Raw genomic sequence first — 24111 nt, 5'->3', positions numbered from 1 at the left:
GAAAATGTCCATGTTGCCTTACCTGCTATGGGCTAGGACCTTGTACTGCTTACTCAATAGGATCTGAACTGCTGAATGCTACTGTTTCATGCAGCGATGCGCAGAACTGCACAAAGCTCTAGTTAAAGGCTGTAATCTTCTGCTCCTGTAGAAGCTTGCCAAATCCAGCCTATACCAGTGCAGAAACTGGGCAATCTGAACCAGATACTCAGTTCCTTTAGTGGAATCCAAGCTTAGGTAGTTCTCACATTGGATGCATTTACCCTCACCATAGGCTGGTATGCTGCTTACACATTTTTAAAAAGCCTGTATAAACATTATGTTGCACTCAGTCAGTAAGAAATCAAAAGGAAAAGGGTTTTGTGATTTTTCTACTCCTTTCATGTAGCCTTCTATGGATTGCATGTTATAGCACGACCAGCTGCCCAGCACAGACGACTAAAGAACCAAACAAATCTTCAGTTATTTAAAGTCTTAAAAGACCCAGCATCATTGAAGTCAGTTAGTCAAATTCCAGCATAAGGCCCCACAGAAGACAGGCCATTCTAATCCTTCTGTGGAATCCAGACTCAGGTAGTTGTTGTATGAAAGTCTCTATCCTCACAAGAGGTTGGTAAACTACAGGCTCATTTCTAAAAAGCTTGTAAAATCCTTATCATGCAGTGAGACAAGTAATTAATACTATATCATATTTGAGTAGTGCATCATTGCAAGAAAGGTGTTACATCTGCACTGTTGTAAATGTAATGTACCGTTTAGGTCTGAAGATTGGTAAAATTATATATATCTATATATATATATATATATATAGAGAGAGAGAGAGAGAGAGAGAGAAATAGGTAAAGAAATAAATATATATATGGACAGAGACAGATAAAGAAATACATAAATATATATATTAAATAATACAATCCTCCTCAGTAAAACAAACTGATGAATGAAAATAATAAAACCAACGAATTTCATTTAGTAAGTGTTTTCATTTGACAAGAACTTATTCAGACTCTGAGGACTGCACATTTCCACAAAACTAATGGCCATCTGCATTATCAACCAAAGTATGTCAACAATACAGAGATTTATATATGTACGTGTTCCTTGTGAGGAAGCAGAACCACAAAAACCCATTGCAAACAGTGAGTGAAAATGATGTAAAGCAAAACACAGAGCACAGAGTCCAAAGCAAATGAGTAAATGTCAGGAAAATCCTACTAGGACAGCTGAACTTTATTTGGGGTTAATCAAAGTCTCTTTAACTGATGGCAGGTGTGTACCCAAGAAGACTGAATGCTGCAATTAAATCAAAAGGTGCTTCAACAAAGTACTAATTTAATGGTGTGCACACTTATGCAACCAGCTTATTGTATGTTTTTTTAGTTTTTATATTTTTCCCCTAACAGATTTGTTTGTTTTTCAATTGAATTGTACAGGTTATAGGTCACATTAAAGGTGTGAAACATTTTGAAATTATTTATTGTGGTCTCATTTTTTTACATCAAAAAAACCTGGCATTTTAACAGGCGTGTGCACACTTTTTATATCCACTGTATATGTATATATATCACATGCATGCATATATATATATATATATATATATATATATATATATATATATATATACACATATATGGATTCACTACATAATCTCGACATTTTGAAATATCGAATTTCAAAATGAAGAGACTATATAGCCGAAACCCCTAAATGCCGAAAGACCAGAAGCATGAAATTTAAAATTCAGAACGTACAACACGCATACAGCACACACATACACACAACTGCCCCCCACAATCAAACATGTCATCCTACACTACAGATAACCAGGGGGGCAAGCCCCCCTGCACCCCTCCTACTTAAATATACTAACTCCAAGATCGCACAGACACACAAGGGAAACTCACACCCACACATTTTACAGTCCCTCACACACACACATCGCATTCACAACACACACTAACACACACTAAAGCTCCTAACCAACGCACTTACACATAGATACTTACCTGAATTCCACCTATCAGTCCACAAACTGCAACACCAGGAACGCTACTTCATTATCTCTGTACATCGGGATTTTGAATTTCCTGCTTCTGGTCTTTTGGTATTTAGGGGTTTTGGCTATATAGTCTCGAGATTTTGGAATTTGATATTCCAAAATTTCAAGATTATGTGGTGATCCCATATATATATATATATATATATATATATATATATATATATATATATATATATATATCATGTACTGCTTACTGATATAAGAGACACCTTTATTTTATTCAGGCCGTAGGGATGATTATGCTTGCATACTGAAGCATATTGAAGCATATCTAGTATTGTGCCAAGGTGGCAGTTGTCCTGGATGTAAGACATTAGAGATAGAGATTGGCAGATGCCAAATGGTCAGTAGTACAGTGCAGGCTGGTATGGAAATGGAATATTGCTTTTGCTGTTACTAAAGTACTTGCTTCAGACCTTCATGTGGCTTGCTACAGTTTTGAAAAGTTGAACTCCTTTTTGCTCCTTAACTTTGATTTGAGGGTACCGATTACAGTAGAATGGACCAGGCTCTTGTAGTTGGGAGTACTAAACTGGGCAATTTAGAGTTAATGGGCATCAGATCATGGAGCAGCACTGAGCATTAGAAGAAATAGCTATAATTCTTCTTGCATATTCACATGTACCCACATGCCACATTTAAAGGTGTTTCTCTACACTTCCTTGAAGTACATTTCCTTGATTCAGAATTACCAAATCATGTTACATGGAATGTAATTTTGTCAAATGTATTTTTAACATGACTTATTTGTTTGATGTGCTGCTTTTCAGCATTTGTTAATAAACTGGGTTTTTTCATTCATTCTATATATAATGTTATTTATCAATTGCCTTTATCCTCTCAAACCAAATATGATATTCACTATGAATATAATATATGTATATATTGCATATTGTCATTCCGTATGTGATATCATGCAACTATTGTGTAACTATTCTTTTTTTCCTGGGCTGACACTGAAATGGCTGCAGTGGGATCAGTGACTACTCCAGTTAAATTCAAAATAAAATAAAATGTTTCTTTATTATTTTTATTCTGACGTTGGGTGACCTCAGAAGTAGAGAGCTATTTTTGTGTCTTTATAAGTTTAAGATCACAGTGTTAAAAAAGTACAATAATTACATGAGGGGAATACAAGAATGAAGACTCAGTCTTAAACATGGAGAGGTGCAGAAAAGTTTGCACCACTATCATAAACCCTTATTTTGTGATTTTGTTTAAACTGTGAATGCTACTCTAGTGTCATTGATCTCCATAGTTTCATTGGTACAATTATCATTCTATTGAAATCCATGATTTGTGATTTCTTGCTGACGTGAATCTATTTTTCACAGGTGAACCACCAAAATGTAAGCACACATAATATATTAGCTTAGCATTTCCTTGACTTTCCGTGCTGTTTTCAAAAGTACAGCACTATCAGTCCTTTGTGTAAAATTTCTTGGGTAACTAACTCTCAGAGACAGACTAAATATATCATAACTTTCTTTTATTCTTGTTTATAATTATCTTCCAAAATATGTCTACTTCTTGTGACTTGTTCTCTCATTAATATCATGCCAGTTGACTCATAATAGTCAGCTGGTATTTTTCTTTTTTAGATTTACTCTGAGAGGATTCAAAAAGCTTTACCATGGTGCTTTAGCTTGAAGACATGTAACACTGTAGGATACTGTTTCCAGGCCATACTACCGTTAATGAGGTATACCAGGGGAAATGCGTATCATAATTACCCATGTGTTCTCTACCAGAAATACCTGTAGTAAGGCATTTACAAAGCCTAGTGATAAATTAACATAGCCACTCAGAGCAGCTTGTGGTAATGAACAGGTTGAATTTTACATGAACTTCAGAATGAACTGGCTCCCCACCTAAACAACATGTTCAATCATAGCCTCACATCAGGCTTTGTGCCCTCTGAATGGTGTACAGCAACAGTTATCCTATTCCACAAAGGGGGAGCCACCACTGATCCCAGGAACTATTGCCCTATTAGCCTGATGAGCCTGGTCTGCAATGCCATGGAACGTATCATCATGGAACTCATAAACAAAGACATTGGTAGCCTCCAAACACTGGATCCCACCCAGTTCGGGTTTGTGAAAGGCAGATCATGCCTCCTGAACCTGATCAATTTCTTTGAGGCAGTCACTAAAGCCATAGATGAGGGTAAGGTGGTTCACACAGCCTATCTTGACCTCGCCAAGGCTTTCAACACCATCTCCCATTCTGGAATTATAGCTAAACTCACTAAACTAGGTATAAATCCCTACATCACAAGAAGGGTTGCCAAATGGCTCACTGACAGAACCCATAATGTAAAAGTTGCACACTCCAAATCTGACCTGAAACCAGTGACAAGTGGAGTACCACAGGGTTCAGTCCTGGGACCTCTCCTGTTTGGTATCTACTTCTCTGAAGTACAGGCTAACACAGAAGGCCTCTGGCTAACGTAGTTCACAGATGACTGCAAACTAGGAGCTATAGTCGAGTCCCCAAATGATGTGGAAATCCTACAGAAGGGCCTTGCTGAGACAGATACCTGGTGTCAGAGCAATGGCTTCAAGCTCAATGCCAAAAAGTGCATAGTCATCCCCTTTGGTAAAAACTCTGTACCCATGAACTACTACATAGACAGCATTCTACTTAACACCAAATGTGTGATAAGAGACCTTGGGATCCAGGTGGACAGTAGTCTGTCCTTTGATAGTCACATCACCACAGTAGTCAGGAAGCCCTTCTATGTGGCACACCTCATCATAAAAGGGTTCTCATCCAGGAAAAAATAGGTCATTGTTCCCCTCTACTTGACACTCATTAGACCCATTATAGAGTATAACACCCCTTTTGGAATGTACCTCACAAGACATCTGCAGCAGCTGGAAAGGCCACAGAAGTACCTCACAAAGAGGATTACTGGCCTCAAACAGATGCCCTATTCTGACTGTCTCACAAAACTCCAGCTTTACTCTGTAGCATATCACCTACTCCGAGCTGATTTCTGCCTAACATATAAAGCTATGTCAAACCCAGAGCTGTTGGACATGCTACACCTAAAGAAATCCCAATCCCTTCGAGCTACACACTCTAGGGACCTAAACCTTGTCACCACAATAAACAGGACATGCTGGAGGGATAGATTCCTGTCCCAGAGACTTCCCATACTCTGAAACAGGCTACCCATCTATGTCAAGCAAAGTTCTTCATTAGCACTCTTCAAGAAAAGTCTTGATGAGTAGATGGGAAATAGGAAATACACACCGGGGATCACCTCTGTGTCTCTGCTCAACAGTGGTACAGGAAAATAACTTTCTTGGGTGGCATAAGCCAGGGAACCGTGTTGGCTAGGCTTATGGAGGCCCTCGGGCCGATAGCCTAGTACCTACCTATGAAACTATGAACCTATGAACATGGCCAAAAGCTCATGTTCACCCATTGCGATAGAAGTAAGTGCAGGGAGTTTAGCAGATATGTAGTTTTGGTGTGTTTGTGTGTGTGTGTGTGTGTGTGTGTGTGTGTGTGTGTGTGTGTGTGTGTGTGTGTGTGTGTGTGTGTGTGTGTGTGTGTGTGTGTGTGTGTGTGTGTGTGTGTGTGTGTGTGTGTGTGTGTGTGTGTGTGTGTGTGTGTGTGTGTGTGTGTGTGTGCGTGAGTCTTATGCCTTTTAGACAGAAAATGGCAATATTAATCCACTGCACTAACTAATCTGCTTCTGCAGCCAGACTTTTTTTTACATAATTTGAGGTATGAAGCTGCAATGTCTGGCATGATCCAATACTTGCAAATGTCTGAGTCATAAGGGACAGTAGAGAGAGTTTTTAGTAAAAAGGCAAGAGGTACAGTAGACAACACCAGAGAGATCATTTAAAGTATTACAGGGAATCACTTAAAAAGTTGATAGAGCAACAGCCATAGTAGCAATATGCCTTCTACTACAGTAACAAGAATGCAGCTCTAATGTCTGGCATTATTAATTGACTGATACGTGATATACAAGAGTAGGGACAAAGAGCTAAGTAGATACATGGAAGATATTAGTCCACTCTTGGACAGGTAAGAGGTATATGGTGTGTGTGTGCGTGTGTGTGTGTGTGTGTGTGTGTGTGTGTGTGTGTGTGTGTGTGTGTGTGTGTGTGTGTGTGTGTGTGTGTGTGTGTGTGTGTGTGTGAGTGTGTGTGTGTATTTGTGTGTGTCTGTGTTTGAGGGTGACTGAATGATGTGGGTGCCTGTGCCAACAGGATGCATGACCCACCAGTATTAACTACTGCAGCGAATTGCTGATTAGTACTTGCAGTAGTTAAGGAAGATTCAGAGACATGCAAATTACCTGATAATGAGGTATTTTCACATTGTAACTAATGTGTCTTTGAATCACAAAATACTGCATCTCAGAAACTGACTCTTTTACTGCATTTCTTAATACTTGCTGTGGGATTGCTTCTTAATCATCGGGTCTGATTCAGCCATATGCCTTGGGAAATGTTGCTGTCTTTATGGTTCATATATACATACAAATGTTTAAAGCATGGGCATTAATGCTCTTTTAGCTTGTCAGTATACCAAAACACTTGTTCCCACAATGTGTTCTGTTTGTTCTTAAAAATATCTAAACTTGTACTTGCTTTAATGTAATTTGGTAGTCTATTCCATGCATCAGCTACTCTGTCAGAGAATCAATTAGTACACTTCTCGTTCCTATAGAATCTTTTTTTGAGGTTTCTAATACCATGATGGGAATAGACCCCATTCCTAAGTCAAAGTACGATTAAAGTTCATGAAATTAGTATTGTTTCATTCTTTGATGGTATCCAGAAGTGCTCTTCGCAGCACCTGCAATGTGCCCAGTAATGACTCCTGAAATTTGTATGGAGTTACATGTATTGGTAACATATCTAAATATGATTGTAGACTCTTTTTTTTTATAATACCTATTGCTGCTACTACAATTGGAACTATCTGGGTATCTTTCTTCCACATTGCTCTTGTTTCTGCTTGCAGATTCTGATATTTTATAACTTTGTGTCTCTCTGTATGCAGAACAATGTAGTCACTGGGAGTGGTGATTTCAATAATCAGTGCTACTTTTTGTCTTCTTTTCCTGGACAACTATATCTGGTTTTCTAGCATCTATCTTTTGAACTGTTGGTAATGGGTGATCCCATGTGATGCAGACTTCATCATTTTCTATGATGCTTTGTGGCTCATGTTTCAAGTGCTTTTCATCCATTTCAATACCATAATGTCTGCACAATCCCCATTGCAACAGTCTTGCCATATTATTATTATGCCCTTCATTGTACAGTCCTTCTACCGTTAATATATCGCAACAAAGTGTGCGACTGTTTCCAACTCGGTTTTACAATACCTACATTTGTCTGTTTCTCCCACATGTCAAATGGACTTTGTAAACCAGCATGTATGTAGCCCACTATCTTGGGCCACCAATGTTAACCTTTCATCTTTTGGTTTGAATTTTCCTCTCCTTAACTATTCCTGCATCCATTCCTGATCATCTTCTACACAGGTTGTATGATGATTCTCTAGTACTTTTTGATAACCCCAGATATTCCCAGAGGTAGTTGTCTCTAAATGCTCTATATGTCTGAATAAGATCTCCACTTAGATATCTGTAAGAGACATTGTACAAGTTTAGATATTTTAGTCTTTCATAATAACTTAAACTTTTGAATGTAAATTTTTACATCCATGGATGCCCTTGGTATATTTCTGTTTTACTCTTTCCAGTTTACTCATGTTTGTTTTCTTAAAGGGTTTCCATATTGTTATTCCATACTCAAGTTTGGGTCTAATGCAGCTAACAAACAATGACTTCATCATTTTAGATTTCCTAAACTTTACAAATCTTTTATACAACCTATAGTTCTATAACTATCATTAACCAATTGGTTGATATAATTAGAAAATCTCATAGTTGAATCTGTCCATATACCTAAGTCCTTAAATGAGCTTACAGTTCCAATCACTGTGTGCTGTATTAAATATTCAACTTTCAGTTTATGTCTCCCAAATCTCCTATGCTTAGTTTTTTATGTATTTATTAGCATATTATTCTCATGTGCCCTAATGGTCAATTTAGTGAAGTTATTTTGCAGACATGCCTTATCTGTAACACATGTAATCAGTTTACCCAATTTCAGGTCATTTGCATATAGACTGTAGAACACCTCAGATGAAAACGTTAGGTCTGAAGTATACAACCTAAACAAGTAAGGGCCTAGGGCAGAACCCTGTGGGACACCCTGACTGTAACCAAGGATTTCACCTGTCCAGTTGCTGTATGATACTTGCCAAGTCCTATTTGTAAGCCATGTAGCTATCCATCTTATCAAGAGTACATCAATAACTAGTTGTACTAATTTACTGATCAGTATTTTGTGCATGACCCTGTCAAGTGCTGAAGTTAAATCTATATGAATTACATCACAACACAATTTTTAATTTATATCTGTTATTATATTGTAATAGAGCATCATGTTATAGGTGGTAATAGATTTATTTTCAACATGTGCGTGCTAATATATGATTTCAAGTCCCCAACCAATCCAGTTCTGACAATAACTTATCCAATATTACCTTCTCCATTATTTTTCCACAATATGAAAGTAGGCTTAAGGGTCTACATGACTCTGGGTTTGCCCTACTCCCTTTTCCTTTAAAGATAGGTTTAATAAGCGTATGTCTCCAATCTTGAGGAATCTCCCCATATTTATATGACCTAGTGAATACTAGATATAATGGTACTGTAAGGTCTTGCCTAAGTATTCTCAGGTCATTGTTATTAATTCTGTCTCCTCCTTGCACTTTGTTTAGATCCAGTTTGTGTAGTTGTTTTTCAATATAATCTAATTTGATTCCAGTATCTGGGGTTACCTGGATGTCACTAGGGCAACTTATGACCCCTTTTGTGGAGCCAAACTGTTTTGCATAAAATCTTATAAATATATCTATAATCTATTGTTTGTGAGAATAAATTTTAGAATCTGCACACAATTTATCAATTTGTGTGTCTTTACTCCTTCCACATCTTATGTATCTATAAAAAGGTTTAACATTATGCTCAATATCGTTGCATAAAATTTCTTCACATTTTTTGATCTTGTCTCACAATGTGCTTAATCTGTTTCTCCAGCTTATTTCAGTTTTCAAAGTTGTAGTTCAACCTCTCTTCCATTTCTTATATATTTTTGTCTCTCACTTTAATCAGATGTCTTGTTCTAATAGAAATATATCCCCCTGATGTTGTATGCCTAGATCCTGATATTAAACATTTTTTTTATATTTTGCACTCAAACTTGGTCTTGGGCACCCAGGTTGATAGCAACCTGACTTTTGAACACCATGTTGCCTCCATTGTATGGAACACTTTCTACATGTCTCACCTCATAAATAAGGGTATTTCAGCCAGAAACAAGGAGATCATAACATCTCTGTACTCCTCCCTTATCAGACCCATTATCAAGTAAAATGCCCCCTTCAGCATGTACCTTGCCAAGCACATGCAGCAGTTGGGGAGACTACAGAGGTTCCTGACCAGGAAAATCCAGGGTTTCAAACACCTATCCTATGCAGATAGGCTAAAAGCCCTGTCCCTCTACTCAGTCTTGTACAAACTGCTCAGAGGTGACCTGTGTCTGGCAAACAAGGCCATTTCAGACCTAGCTTTGTTGGAGTTGCTGCATATCTGTAAGACAAACTCCACTCATGCAACCCACATGCAAGGCCTTAACCTGGTTTGTGACATTAATAGAACTTGCTGGCGAGATAGATTTGTGTCCCAAAAACTCCCCCATCTGTGGAATAGACTCCCTCTCCATGTCAAGTGGAGTACCCCTCTAGCCCTGTTTAAGAGGAACCTGGGTGACTGGATGGGAAACAGAAAATATACTACTGGGATTCTACCTGTGACCCTGCTGGACAGGAGAAACAGGTGCTGACTTTGAGGGAACATGGGCAAAATTATTGGCTAGGCTTATAAGGGCCTCTGGGCCAATAGTCTAGTATCATCCTATGAACCTATGAACCTATGAACAATTTCTCTTTCAAAACTTTCCACAGTCCATCTGCAGTTTTTCAACTGAACACCTCACTCCAGTTAGTTTAGTTTTACATAGTGACTGTTTTGATTCCATATAATCTGTAATTAACCTTCTATGCATTGGTTTAGATTTCAGTGGCAGAATTATCTAGCAACAAATTAACCTTTATAACCCCATGATCACTGCACATCAACAGTGGTAAAACATGACTTGAAGTAACAGTAATTTCTTTAGGAACACAAACAATGTCTAGTATGTTTCATCCCCTAGTAGTTTTTTTACAATCTGAAGCAACTGTTGTTTCTGAATATACGCTGTGAATAATTTCCTTATTAAAATTGTTGAATCAATATTATTCCAGTCCATTTCTGGTAAATTTAAGCCCCCAGCTAATATTATTCTTCCCTCCTGTTGTTTTAATCAAGAAATATATGAATTCCTCTAGGGCATCTGTGCTTGACTTTGGCCGTCTGTACACTTCAGCAATTGTTATATGTTCCAGGGTTGTCTTTATTGCTACAGTTACATAGTCTATAGTATTGGTGTTATCAGTGAACATGTAATAATCACAGGTCTCATAACTATCTTTAATCCCTATCATAACACCTCCACCTGACTTTTTGTTAGAATGTCTGTTACAGTAAAACATTTATACCCTGACAGAACTGGTTCCCAGTCATTGTTCTTTAACCATGTTTCACAAATGATAACAACATCAATCTTGTGGGAACGTAGCAAATTTTCCAATAAAAAAAACTTTATTATTAATGCTTCCAGTTTGGCTGTTGGCCCAGATGACATACCTGTGAAATGGCAGTGGAGTTTTTAACCAGATTCTTTAATGAAATCTTGGAAAGTGAGAGGATGCCTGAGGAATGGAGAAAAAGTGTTTTGATACCGATTTTTAAGAATAAGGGTGATGTGTAGAGCTGTAGTAACTACAGAGGGATTAAAGTGATCAGTCACAGCATGAAATTATGGGAAAGAGTAGAGGAAGCAAGGTTAAGAAGGGACGTGATGATTAGTGATCAACTGTATGGTTTCATGCCAGGAAAGAGCACTACAGGTGAGATCTTTGCTCTGAGAGTGTTGATGGAGAAGTACAGAGAATGTCGGAAGGAGTTGCATTGTGTTTTTGTAGACTTAGAGAAAGCATATGACAGGGTGCCTAGAGAGGAGTTGTGGTATTGTATGAAGAAATCAAGAGTGTCAGAAAAGTATGTAAGAGTGGTACAGGATATGTACGAGGGTAGTGTGACAGCGGTGAGGTCTGCAGTGGGAGTGACGGATGCGTTTAAGGTGGAGGTGGGGTTACATCAAGGATCAGCTCTGAACCCTTTCTTATTTGCAATGGTGATGGACAGGTTGACAGACGAGATCAAACAGGAGTCCCTGTGGACTATGATGTTTGCAGATGACATTGTAATCTGTAGTGAGAGTAGGGAATAGGTGGAGGAGACCCTGGAGAGATGGAGATATGTTCTAGCGAGAAGAGGAATGAAGGTCAGCAGGACTAAGACAGAATATATGTGTGTGAATGAGAGGGAGGATAGAGGAATGGTGAGGATGCAAGGAGTAGAGGTGGTGAAGGTGGATGAGTTTAAATACTTGGGGTCAGTAGTTCAGAGTAACATTGAGTGTGGAAGAGAGGTGAAGAAGAGAGTACAGGCAGGATGGAGTGGGTGGAGAAGAGTGTCAGGAGTGATTTGTGACAGACGAGTACCTGTAAGAGTGAAAGGGAAGGTCTACAAGAGGGTAGTGAGACCAGCTATGTTATATTGGTTGGAGACAGTGGCATTGACAAAAAGGCAGGAGTTTGAGCTGGATATGGCAGAATTAAAGATGTTAAGATTTGCACTGGGTGTGACGAGGGTGGACAGTATTAGTAATAAGTATATTAGAGGGTTAGCCCAGGTTGGAAGGTTTGGAGACAAAGCCAGAGAGGCATGATTACGTTGGTTTGGACATGTGCTGAGGAGGGATGCTGAGTATATTGGGAAAAATATGCTAAGGGTGAAGCTACCAGGTAACAGGAAAAGAGGAAGGCCTAAGATAAGGTTTATGGATGTGGTGAGAGAGGACATGCAGGTGGTTGGTGTGACAGAGCAAGATACAGAGGACAGGAAGAAATGGAAACAGGTGATCTGCTGTGGCGACCCCTAACGAGAACAGCCGAAAGAAGATGATGATTAATGCTCCCAGTTTTAACAACCATCAGATATGCATCAAATGTTGCTACCTGTGGACTGTTAAGTTTTTGACCTGGCAAAAATCCTGGCTAGTGTTTGTCAAATATTGCAAAATATCTACTGCAAAAATTCTCTTCTCTGATCTTGACAAATGTATTCCATCTTGTCTGAACAAGTGTGCCCAAAACTAGGCTTGGATGCTCTACACATTTCCATTTTTTAAAACAGGACATTTTTTCCATGTAGGTATTTACCCAAAATTTTTTTTCATTCACAGTGACCTGACTATCCTTTCTCTAGGTGATTTGTGAAAAATATGTCCTAACACCAGTACAAGCTATACTATATAGGAGGGCTGTCAGTTCCCGACTAACAGTCAGAGAATCCTTGCAAATGACATCATTTGTACCGACATGAATAAAAACGGATCCGTACTTCCTTACATTAAGGTGTTCCAAGGCTTGTTTCACATCTTCTATTTTGGTCTTAGCAAGCATAACACTATTCGATGTTCATTATCTTCTCTGCAAGTATAAGTGTCAGTTCCTCTAATAACTGAATTTCCAAATACAAGAATATTAAATGCACAGTGGATGAACAATATGGCACACAAATGGAAACCAGTAAAGTGTACTTTTTAGTTAGGGCTTTCATCAGCTATTAAGCTATTGACTTCATCAGTATAACAAATTCATTCGATTACATTGTATTATATACTCTTAAAACATGTGACTAAAACCAATTAACTGAATTTCATCCAATCAATATATAAAGATGTTAATTTAAATCAAGTTAAAATTACAGCAGCAGAGTGAATAACAAGAAATACTGTGACAAAATATTGTACTGACCCTAGACAAGATACACTAATTAAATAAACATATTAAAAATTAATTTAAATGTGAAATTCTGCTTTTAACTTAAGATAACTTGCTATAGAGACTGTTTCATTAAGACCTGGGGGGAGGTAGCGTTGTATTTAAGCTGCCACACCAATTCACGAAACTAGCACAGTTAAACCTTTGTGAAATGTATACTTCCCCATATCCCTGTATAGTGAAACCATCATTTTCTAAGATATGGGAACATTGGTTACAATGGCCGCACTTCCTCATAGTGCCTCTTCCACCAGTAATTACATTCCTTTCCAACAAAATGTTAAGTGACTTAAAATAGCATTGATACTCTCAAACGATGGGCTATAAGTCAAAACCATGGACTGCTGAAACTTTGTTGTATTGGTATTAATAGTCATGGATTCGGTGTTTGGGTTATTTTCAATAGATCTGCCCAAATTGGTGCGAAATGACCTTGGGTTCTCTTCTTAATAACTTCATTAACAATAGGGTCACTAAAATTCTTTGGATACCCTCGTGCCATAAGCAAATGCTCCAACATTTGTATTTCTTTTAAGAAAAGTTGATTATCACTTACCATTCTAGTCAGCCTAACTCCTTGTCCCTTAACCAGAGATTTTTTTGATGAGCAGGATGCGCGCTTGAATAATGTAGAAGGGTGTTCGAGTAGGTTGGCTTACGGTATGGTGTAGATACAACATTATGATTTCCTTTAGCTTTACATATAGTAATGTCAAGGAAATTAATAGTATTTTCATTAGTTTCCATGGTGAATTCAAGGAAATGTGAGCTAGAATTCAAAATATCTAAACATTCTTGCAAAGACGCAAAACTTCCATCCCATAAAATAAGAATGTCATCTAAAAATTGACCATAAAACAGACATTGTTTGAATAATTCAGTCTTAAATATTACTGTGGTTTGCCATTCAGCTAGCACTATATTAGCAAAAAGGAGCCCACATGTACAAGCATATCTTTGCTGGCCACCTCTGAAGAATCTACAGCTTCTAATACAATAACATCTGTTCTATCAATTATTATGAAGGACAGATCTTCATCACCATTAGTCTTATCAGTCCCACTGTTTTCATTGGGTCTTAAATTCTCATCCAGCTGGTGTAGTCAACATCTATCTTTCTCTTCTTTTTTCTTCCAGTAATGTTCTTCAATCCTTACATGTTCAGTTTTGATTTCTTCCTTTTCACCTGCCTCTTCCCTCTTTTTTTTACCTTCTCTTGTGAAAAAATAAAGACTTCTTCTGTATACTGAAGGTTTTCTGATAGAATAATATCATCATTCCTTATAACCTGTGTGTTACATAACAAAGCAGTGTCCTTTTTGTATATACTCTCTTTCCTTTACAGACATTAGTCAGTTTCTTTTTCTTCCTTATCTGTTGTGAACTTCTTTCTTTCTTTCTTTTTTTGTTTCCTTCTAAACAAACCAGATCCTCAGATTACTGAATACGTACATCCAGAATTCCAGAGTTGTCAGTGGCATTGTCTTGTTTCATAGGGGTTGAATGATCTTTGCAGACAATAGATGCATCATTTCCTATTTGTTCTTTGCCTAACATTATTTATCTCACCAGCCCATCATTAATATATGATACAACAGTTCTCTAAGCCATGCCAATTGCATAAGTGCAATCATCATCATTAAGTCTAGATTTACTTCTAACAATGGTAAGCAAATCATCCAAATTTTGACATGAGGAACACAGATCACCAGTATTCTCAGCTGTTACCTTTGAATAAGCATAGCATTTATTATACTGCACAAGATATTTGTGCAATAGCAAATTGTTAATTGCATACTCATTTAAGGAATCCATATTCAGTTTCAAACAAATAAAATATTGTAAAAGAAAAGAATAATCAAAATCAGTGACCACAGAATTCAAAGAGAACTTAAAATCAACTTCTATGACAAAAACATCACACGAGCAATACACAACTAAATACTAAAGTACAGTAAAGTTGATCTGACCATGCAAGTTCTGCAAGCCAGACACATATTGTAATTCCCTTACAGTGAAATTAAAGGTAAAACAATAAAATATGAATCAAAATAAATCTTGTTAACAAGCTATCCCCTACTATCTACAATGGCTAACTCAAATTCGGCATCCATATCCAACACTGTATCAAAAAAATTAACATGAAAGTGGGTCTTCTCTACAGGAATAAGAAATTTATTGCTCCCAACTCAAAACCCATCCTCATCCGAGCCTATCTCCTTCCATGTCTCCTCTACACCTCCCCTATCCTAACTCACCCCCAGTTAAACTTTCTGTCCAAACTAAAACTTGCTTACAATAACACAGCCAGATTCACCATTAACCAACCTTATAAATCCCATCATTGCCTTGCCCTGAAACAGCTTCAATGGCTAGAATTCCCCCAGCTCTTACTACTTGCCCAGCTGCAGCTGACACACTCCCTACTCAACAAACAGCTACCCTGCCCATCACTCTCTACCTTAGTACCCCCTTTTAAGCCAACCAATCTCTTTGTAGTTCCGACCAGTACCTTCTAGACATCTATAAACCCAGAAAAACGTATGGTAAACTCCTCTATAAACACTCTGTGTCCCTTGTGTGGAATAGGCTACCACCTCATATTCGTAGCATCACTAGTTCCAGCTGCTTTAAAATTGAAGTCAAGCACTACTTTCTGAACTCAAAAGCCTGTCCTTGCCTAAATCCTTCATAATCTGTATTTTTCTTTCTTTTTCTTTTCACTACCTGTCTATACCTAATAATTTAATGACTAATCTGCTCACTAGACAATACTACATTATGCTACTTGGGTAAGATATATCTCCTCCTCTTCTTCTCTTTCGGCTGTCTCGAACCCATACAACATAGCTGGTCTCACTACCTTCTTGTAGACCTTCCCTTTCACTCTTACTGGTACTCATCTGTCACAAATCACCCCTGACACACTTCTCCACCCTGCCTGTACTCTCTTCTTCACCTCCCTTCCACACTCACCATTACTCTGAACTGTTGATCCCAAGTACTTAAACTCATCCACCTTTACCAACTTTACTCCCTGCATCCTCACCATTCCTCTACCCTCGCTCTCAGTCACACATAAATATTCTGTCTTAGTCCTGCTAACCTTCATTCCTCTCCTCTCTAAAGCATATCTCCATCTCTCCAGTGTCTCCTCAACCTGTTCCCTACTCTCACTACAGATCACAATGTCGTCTGCAAACATCATAGTCCACGGGGACTCCTGTCTGATCTCATCTGTCAACCTGTCCATCACCACTGCAAATAAGAAAGGGCTCAGAGCTGATCCTTGATGTAATCCCACCTCCACCTTAACTGGATCTGTCACTCCCTCTGCAGACTTCACCACTATCTCACTACACTCGTACATATCCTGGACCACTCATACATACTTCTCTGCCACTCCTGACTTCCTCATACAATACCACAACTCCTCTCTAGGCACCCTAACATATGCTTTCTCTGAGTCCACAAAGACACAATGCAACTCCTTCTGACCTTTTCTAAATTTCTCCATCAACACTCTCAGAGCAAACATCACATCTGTAGTGCTCTTTCCTGGCATGAAACCATACTGCTGATCACTAATCATCACCTCCCTTCTTAACCTAGCTTCCACTACTCTTTCCCATAACTTCAAGCTGTGACTGATCAGTTTTTTCCCTCTGTAGTTACTACAACTCTGCACATCATCCTTATTCTTAAAAATAGGTACCAATACACTTTTTCTCCACTCCTCTGGCATCCTCTGACTTTCCAAGATTTCATTAAAGAAGCTGGTTAAAAACTCCACTGCCATTTCTCCTAAGCACCTCCATGCATCTACTGGTATGCATCTAGACCAACAGCCTTTCCATTCTTCATCCTCTTCATAGCTGTCCGTACTTTCTCCTTGCTAATCTGTTTCACTTCCTGATTCACTATCCCCACATCATCCAATCTTCTCTCTCTCTCTCATTCTCTTCATTCATCAGCCCCTCAAAGTACTCTTTCCATCTGCTCAACACACTCACCTTGCTTGTGAGTATGTTTTCCTCACTATCCTTTATCACCTTGGGTAAGATATATCATTTTAGTAAATACTTATATGTACTAGTTGTAATTACTTCATTTTGTTTTATTTTTATTTACAGTTATTCATTTCACCTGATTATTGCTTATGTAATTTTTTGTTTATGTTGTATTGCTACACTGTTTTTTTGGGTTTTGTATATTGCCTACTATGTTATCTTTTTATGTTTGCATTGCGGCAGCTTTTCTCCTTGGGTCTCCACTGAAAACAGGCTTTTGGCTCAGATGGACTAACCCAGTTAACAAATGTCATATAAATAAATAAATAATAATAAATAAAAACAGTGATAACAAATAAAATATAAATTCAAATAAAACTTCTCTTAGCAGTCAACTTCACAGTAAATCACAAAGCAAAGTAGGATTTTTTATGGTCAGGAGGCCATGACCTTTGTCATCTAGGTTTTTAGGGACACCCAAACAAACCAAACACACATGCGCACACACACATATTTGTATATATGCAGGCATACACACATACACAAACACTCACATATATGTGCACACATATGCACGCACTACACACCACACATACATACTCACATGCAATCATGCATAAAACCACAAACATGCATATACACTCCTCTCCCAATCATGGGCATTATTGTCATATGTCTACATATCTAAGCTGTGTACTAAGATTTCCTTTTTTCAAAAAGCTATTTTTAATTGCTTTCTTACCTAATGAGAGAGAATGATGCATTGTGTGCAATGTTCTTGTGTTCATATGGATCTTAAAACATTGCATTTTTCATTGACACCTTATTGGCTAAATAACTCCTGAAGAAAAGTTCACATGGTCTGAAAGTTAATATAGGCTGTTTTCTAAAACCTCTGTTGGTCCAATAAAACATACTTCTTCACCTCTATGCTCTAGCATTTTCTGAAGTACTGTGGCCAACTTTGGTGACCCCAGTTTTAGTGAGTCATAGGATGGAAACAAATCAAATGGGGAAACTAGAACATAAAATCTAAAACGAGCATCCTCTAGGCATGTGTTTGTTTGGCTGGTGATAAGATTTTAAAGTAAAAGATGTTTTAAAGGCATTTACAAGGTCATTGAATATAACATAGCTTAGAAAGTGGCTTAAACAGAAATAGGAGCACAATCTCATGATAAGTAATTGTTGAAGGGCAATGTAAGAAATAATTTTGTCATACTAAGAAACTGTTCATGTGGATTAGGTGTCAAGACTGAGTGTTCTGGGTAAAAGCAATGAGAAAATTCAGTTTTACATGGAGCTGAATGGAACAGGTTAGTGTGCACGCCAGAACGATGTTGCCAGTTTTTAATTTCAGTAAGTGTAAATCGAGGAACATCTATTAAGGCAGATGCAGTCAAAATGGAGAAACAAAGAAGGCCTTATCTACTATTACTTTTCATTTTTTGTATCCCCATATCTCATCATTTCTAATGTTGTAGTTAACATTGAATAAGTGTGGTATGCTTTCCAAATGTATGAAAATCCACAGTGACTGTCAGATGTTGTGGAGTCTTTGTTAGACATCAAAGTAAGATTTGATACTTCTAAATTGATTTTTCTCTCTTTACAGATTTACAATGAAGAGTGGGAGAAAAATTTGCACTAAATATGAATGGGGGCAACCACTGATACACAAACTGCAAACAATCACACCAATTAGTATGAATCCTAGACATGAAAGCACTAAAGTTATATCCAGCCCAACTACTCACAGCACAACTACAACTCCTCTATCTGCAGTGAGCACTACTGGTGAAAGTACAACAATTACCACCTACACAGCTACTCACAAAATAACTATGGTGGTTCCATCTGCAGTGAATCCTAGAGTTGATGGTACAACAGTTACTAAGTACGCAGTTAATCACAACACCACTACAACTCCTCCATCTGTAGTAAATACCAGTGGTGAAAATACAATTATCAGCTACCCAGCTACTCACAACACAACTAGGTCATTTCCATCTTCAGTGAATCCTAGTGGTGATGGTATAATAATCACCACTTACAAAGCTACTCACAAAGCAACTACAACTCCTCCACTTATGGTAAATACCATCAGTGAAAGTACAACAATTGCAACCTACCCACCTTCTCACAACATAGCTATGGTGTTTCCATCTGCAGTGAATCCTAGAGGTGATGGCACAACAATTACCACCTACACAGCTACTCACAACACAACTACAACTGCTCCATCTGCAGTGAATACTAGCGGTGAAAGTACAATTACCACCTACTCATCCACTCACAAAACAAATATGGCATTTCCGTCTGCAGTGAATCATATTAATGATGGTACAACAATTACTACCTTCACAGCTACTGACAACACAACTATAATGCCTTCATCTTCAGTGAATACTAGCAGTGAAAGTACAATTACCACCTACACAACTCTTCAGAACACAACTATGGCATTTTCATCTGCAGTGAATCCTAGTGGTGATAGTACAATTACTACCATCACAGCTAAAGACAATACAACTAAGGGTTTTCCACCTGCAATGAATCCTAGTGGTGATGATATAACAATTACCACCTACACAGCTAATGACAACACAGGTAAAGTATTTCCATCTGCAGTGAATCCTAGTGGTGATAGTACAACAATTACTACCATCACAGCTAAAGACAATACAACTAAGGCTTTTCCACCTGCAATGAATCCTAGTGGTGATGATACAACAATTACCACCTACAAAGCTAATGACAACACAGCTAAAGTATTTCCATCTGCAGTGAATCCTAGTGGTGATAGTACAACAATTACTACCATCACAGCTAAAGACAACACAACTAAGGGTTTTCCACCTGCAATGAATCCTAGTGGTGATGATACAACAATTACCACCTACACAGCTAATGACAACACAGCTAAAGTATTTCCATCTGCAATGAATCCCAGTGGTGATGGTGCAATAATTATTACCTATACAGTTACTCAAAACACAACTACAAGTCCTTCTTCTACAGTGAATATTAGTGGGGAAAATACAGCAATTACCACCTACACAGCTACTCAGAACACAACTATGGCATTTCAATCTGCAGTGAATCCTAGTGGTGATGATAAAACAATTACTACCATCACAGCTAATGACAATACAACTAAGGTTTTTCCACCTGCAATGAATCCTAGTGGTGATGATACAACAATTACCACCTACACAGCTAATGACAACACAGCTAAGGTGTTTCCATCTGCAATGAATCCTAGTGGTGATGGTGCAACAATTATTACCTACACAGCTATTCAAAACACAACTACAAGTCCTTCTTCTACAGTGAATATTAGTGGGGAAAATACAACAATTACCACCTACACAGCTACTCAGAACACAACTATGGCATTTCTGTCTGCAGTGAATCCTAGTGATGATGGTACAACAATTACCACCTACACAGCCAATGACAACACAACTAAGGTGTCTTCATCTGCAGTGGACCTTAGTGGTGATGATACAACAATTACCACCTACACAGCTAATCAAAACACAGCTAAGGTGTTTCCATCTGCAATGAATCCTAGTGGTGATGGTGCAACAATTATTACCTACACAGCTACTCAAAACACAACTACAAGTCCTTCTTCTACAGTGAATATTAGTGGGGAAAGTACAACAATTACCCCCTACACAGCTACTCAGAACACAACTATGACATTTCTATCTGCAGTGAATCCTAGTGTTGATGGTACAACAATTATCACCTACACAGCCAATGACAGCACAACTAAGGTGTTTCCATCTGCAGTGAATCCTAGTGGTGATGATACAACAATTACCACCTACACCACTAATCACAACACAACTAAGGTGTTTCTATCTGCAATGAATCCTAGTGGTGATGGTGCAGCAATTATTACCTACACAGCTACTCAAAACACAACAATTCCTTCATCTGCAGTGAATACTAGTGGTGAAAGTACAAATGCCACCTATACAGCTACTCACAACACAACTACAGCTTATCCATCTGCAGCAAACACCAGCAGTAAAAGTACAATTACCACCTACACAGCTACTTACAACACAACTGCAGCTCACTCATCTGCAGTGAATACTAGTGGTGAAAGTACAACAATTATCACCAATTCAGCTGCTCACCACACAACTGTGACTCCTTCATCTATAGTGAATGCTAGTGGTAATGGTGCAACTATCACTTACTCAGCAGGTAAAGAAAGTACGTATGTAACAACTAAAAAAGACACAGCAATTTTTCAACTTCTCAGCAGTGTTACAAATCAAATTACTGACAATTCAAATTATATTGTTCTTACTACTGAATCACCCAATGACATAAATCAAAACCTTAACCTTAAAGTGTGCAGTAATGTTACAGTCAAGATGGGTATCAATCCAGCTGTAAAGAAACTCACTGCATGGAACTTATCCTTCAGATCTTCAAAAACAGTTAACATTACAGTTATATTTCATTTAGGGGTATCTGTCATGTACCACATTAAAGGAAGCCATGCAGAAGGTCCAAAAACTGAAGTCTTTAGTACATCATGTAACACATGCAGCATGAAAGAAAAAAAAATAAATTGTCTGTTTTGCCAAAATTTAAATACTACAAAGGCTGATATTTCTATAAAACAAATTATTATTAAACACAGTAAAACAATGCAGGCAAACCTTTCAGCAGGCAGACTAAATGGCAATACCTCAAAACTGAATACTACTGTAACAAGGAGTACTGGAAACAATGACTCACAGAAGAGCCCACCAATTTCAAATATTACCACAACAATTGATGCCATGAAAAACAGTGGACTGCAGGAAGGAGACACTGGAGAAAATGTAACAAACGTAAGCAGTTTATCTAGCAAGCTGGGCAATGAAACAAAACAGAATGAGGACCTCATATCTGTTAAGGAACAGGGAATACAGCAGGGAGATAAGTTGTTCATTTATGACAGTGGAGTAAAACAAAACTGCACTCTGCCTGTTATACTTGGGAAAGCTCCAGCAAATATTCCAAAACAATTTCAAATAAATAGTAAATTAACTCAACGCATTCCGTACAATATGCACATGACTATGAAAAGAAAGGTTAACATACTGACTCATCTTTCTCTCAAGCACAATTTCGTGATAAAGAAAGATAAGCTCAGAAAAAAAGATAGAAAATAAGACTGGGAAGAGTAGAGTTACATTTGTAGGCTGTTTTGTAATTATATGACATGATACCTAGTTTACTAAATTTAAGAAATAAGTATCCACTGGTAAGGAATTTGCCTTGTTAACCAGCCCAATTTCCTGTTCTTGTGGGGACTTGAACCCAGGAATGACAACAATGAAAAAGGGGGTTTCACATTAGATTGTGTGAGTTAGTATGGATTACCCTGTTGATATGAAGGTAGAGGCACTGATGTTTCCAAAAATACAGTTTAAGAATACTTCCAGCTAAATAATTTTCACAGACCTCTTGAGAAGTTAAAATAACACTTTATTCTTTGAAGCTTTAATGAATGTTTTCATCTGCTAATTAACTTCATCTGAAAATAGAACAAAATACAACCAACGGGTGATCCACAAATTTAATCTATAACACACTTTCTTCCTCTGACGTCTCGGCCGTAGCCTTCAAGGAGTAAAAAACCACAAGAACACACACATTTTATATACCAACAGTTGAAAATTGCATAATTAGTTAATTACCCACTTAAAAACTTTAACAGAATGAGACAATAAAACAATAAAACAATAAAATAATTAAATTAATGCCCTCCAGTTCATTTCTTCATTTAATCCATGAGGGAATAAAGTGCCAAACTTTAGAATATAAATAGCCTCCTTAGATAATAATTGTTGTTTGAGACTATTAGTATCAAAACAAGAAACTTTCACTTTTTCCAAAACTGTTCCTCGTAACCCTTCATTTTTACCTTCAATTTTCATCTGAAAATAGGCCTAAAATACAACTTGTATCATATTTAAGTATAACATGTTAAAGTGACTTAAATGCAAGTTACAGTTTTTTGTTATTGTTTGGTCTGACCCTAGAGGTAGGTCTTGGGCATATAGTCAAAAAGATTGCTGCAAACTGCTGAAGAATAAAATAAATGACAGTGACTCCTCATGGACATGACTTATGAGTCCTCCAGATTCACAGATTCAGCCAAAGGAAAAAAAAACATGATTCCACTTCGAAGAGCTAGTCAGTCTGAGTCAGAATGCGTGATGGACCAGTGCACTCCCTCTATTAAAAAATCTATGTACTTCTGTGATGTTTAAAAAAAATAAATAAATGAATAAATAAATAAATAACATTCTTCTAGAAGAGTATATGTGCTTTAAAGAATGCAATTGTCCTTGTCTATGTTGGGATTTGTTTTAACTATAGAAAAGCTATGTGTGAAAATATTTGTTTTAACTACAGAAAAGCAATGAGTGAAAATGATATTTGTTATCCATGGTCCAGTGTTCTTTTATAAGTTCTAGCTTTGATTTTTGAGAGAAAAATGTTAATTATATATTCACACTTCATTTTATTTTTGGTAAAACTGATTGATTTGGCTAAATTAATTTCACCCTCTTCCACTGCAGGCAGTGGCCTAGGATATAGTATAGTTTGACATATGGGGCAGCAGAAAATGGGCCAGATTAACAAAACTTTGTCAGATTGTGGTAGGTGAATTTGAGCAATGAGTGGCCACATGAAGGGAGTGTACAATTCAGAAAACCAAGCTCCATGATGTGGAGGAGAGTCCAAAAAGCTCAGCCAGTTGTGGTTTATGCTAATGACCATATAATGAGCAGCCATAAATGATAATGAAGCCAAACAAAAATGACATAAACAGTCAGAAATATATACATGCCATGCAATAGAGCTGTAGAGATAAATATTAAGTAATCAGTCTGCAGACTA

At 37.6% G+C, this 24111-nt stretch overlaps 1 protein-coding gene across 2 annotated transcripts in view; it reads left to right on the top strand.

Annotated features, from left to right (window-relative positions):
* LOC122792269 (mucin-3A-like) overlaps window positions 1–23484 on the top strand; it is a 408767-nt gene extending 385283 nt beyond the window's left edge. The window contains exon 3 of one of the 2 annotated variants that reach the window (XM_044060022.1): window positions 18803–23484. In XM_044060022.1, coding sequence (XP_043915957.1) covers window positions 18803–22373 — 3571 coding nt within the window. In that variant the 3' untranslated portion in view covers window positions 22374–23484. The remainder of the gene's footprint in view (window positions 1–18802) is intronic. The other variant, XM_044060023.1, reaches the window with a different exon arrangement.
* Window positions 23485–24111: the final 627 nt, after the last annotated feature.

Source organism: Protopterus annectens, chromosome 1.part2, assembly GCF_019279795.1.
Source record: "Protopterus annectens isolate FY-2018-M chromosome 1.part2, PAN1.0, whole genome shotgun sequence".
Taxonomy (NCBI): Eukaryota; Metazoa; Chordata; order Ceratodontiformes; family Protopteridae; genus Protopterus; species Protopterus annectens.
This window is presented reverse-complemented; position numbering and strand designations above follow the sequence as displayed.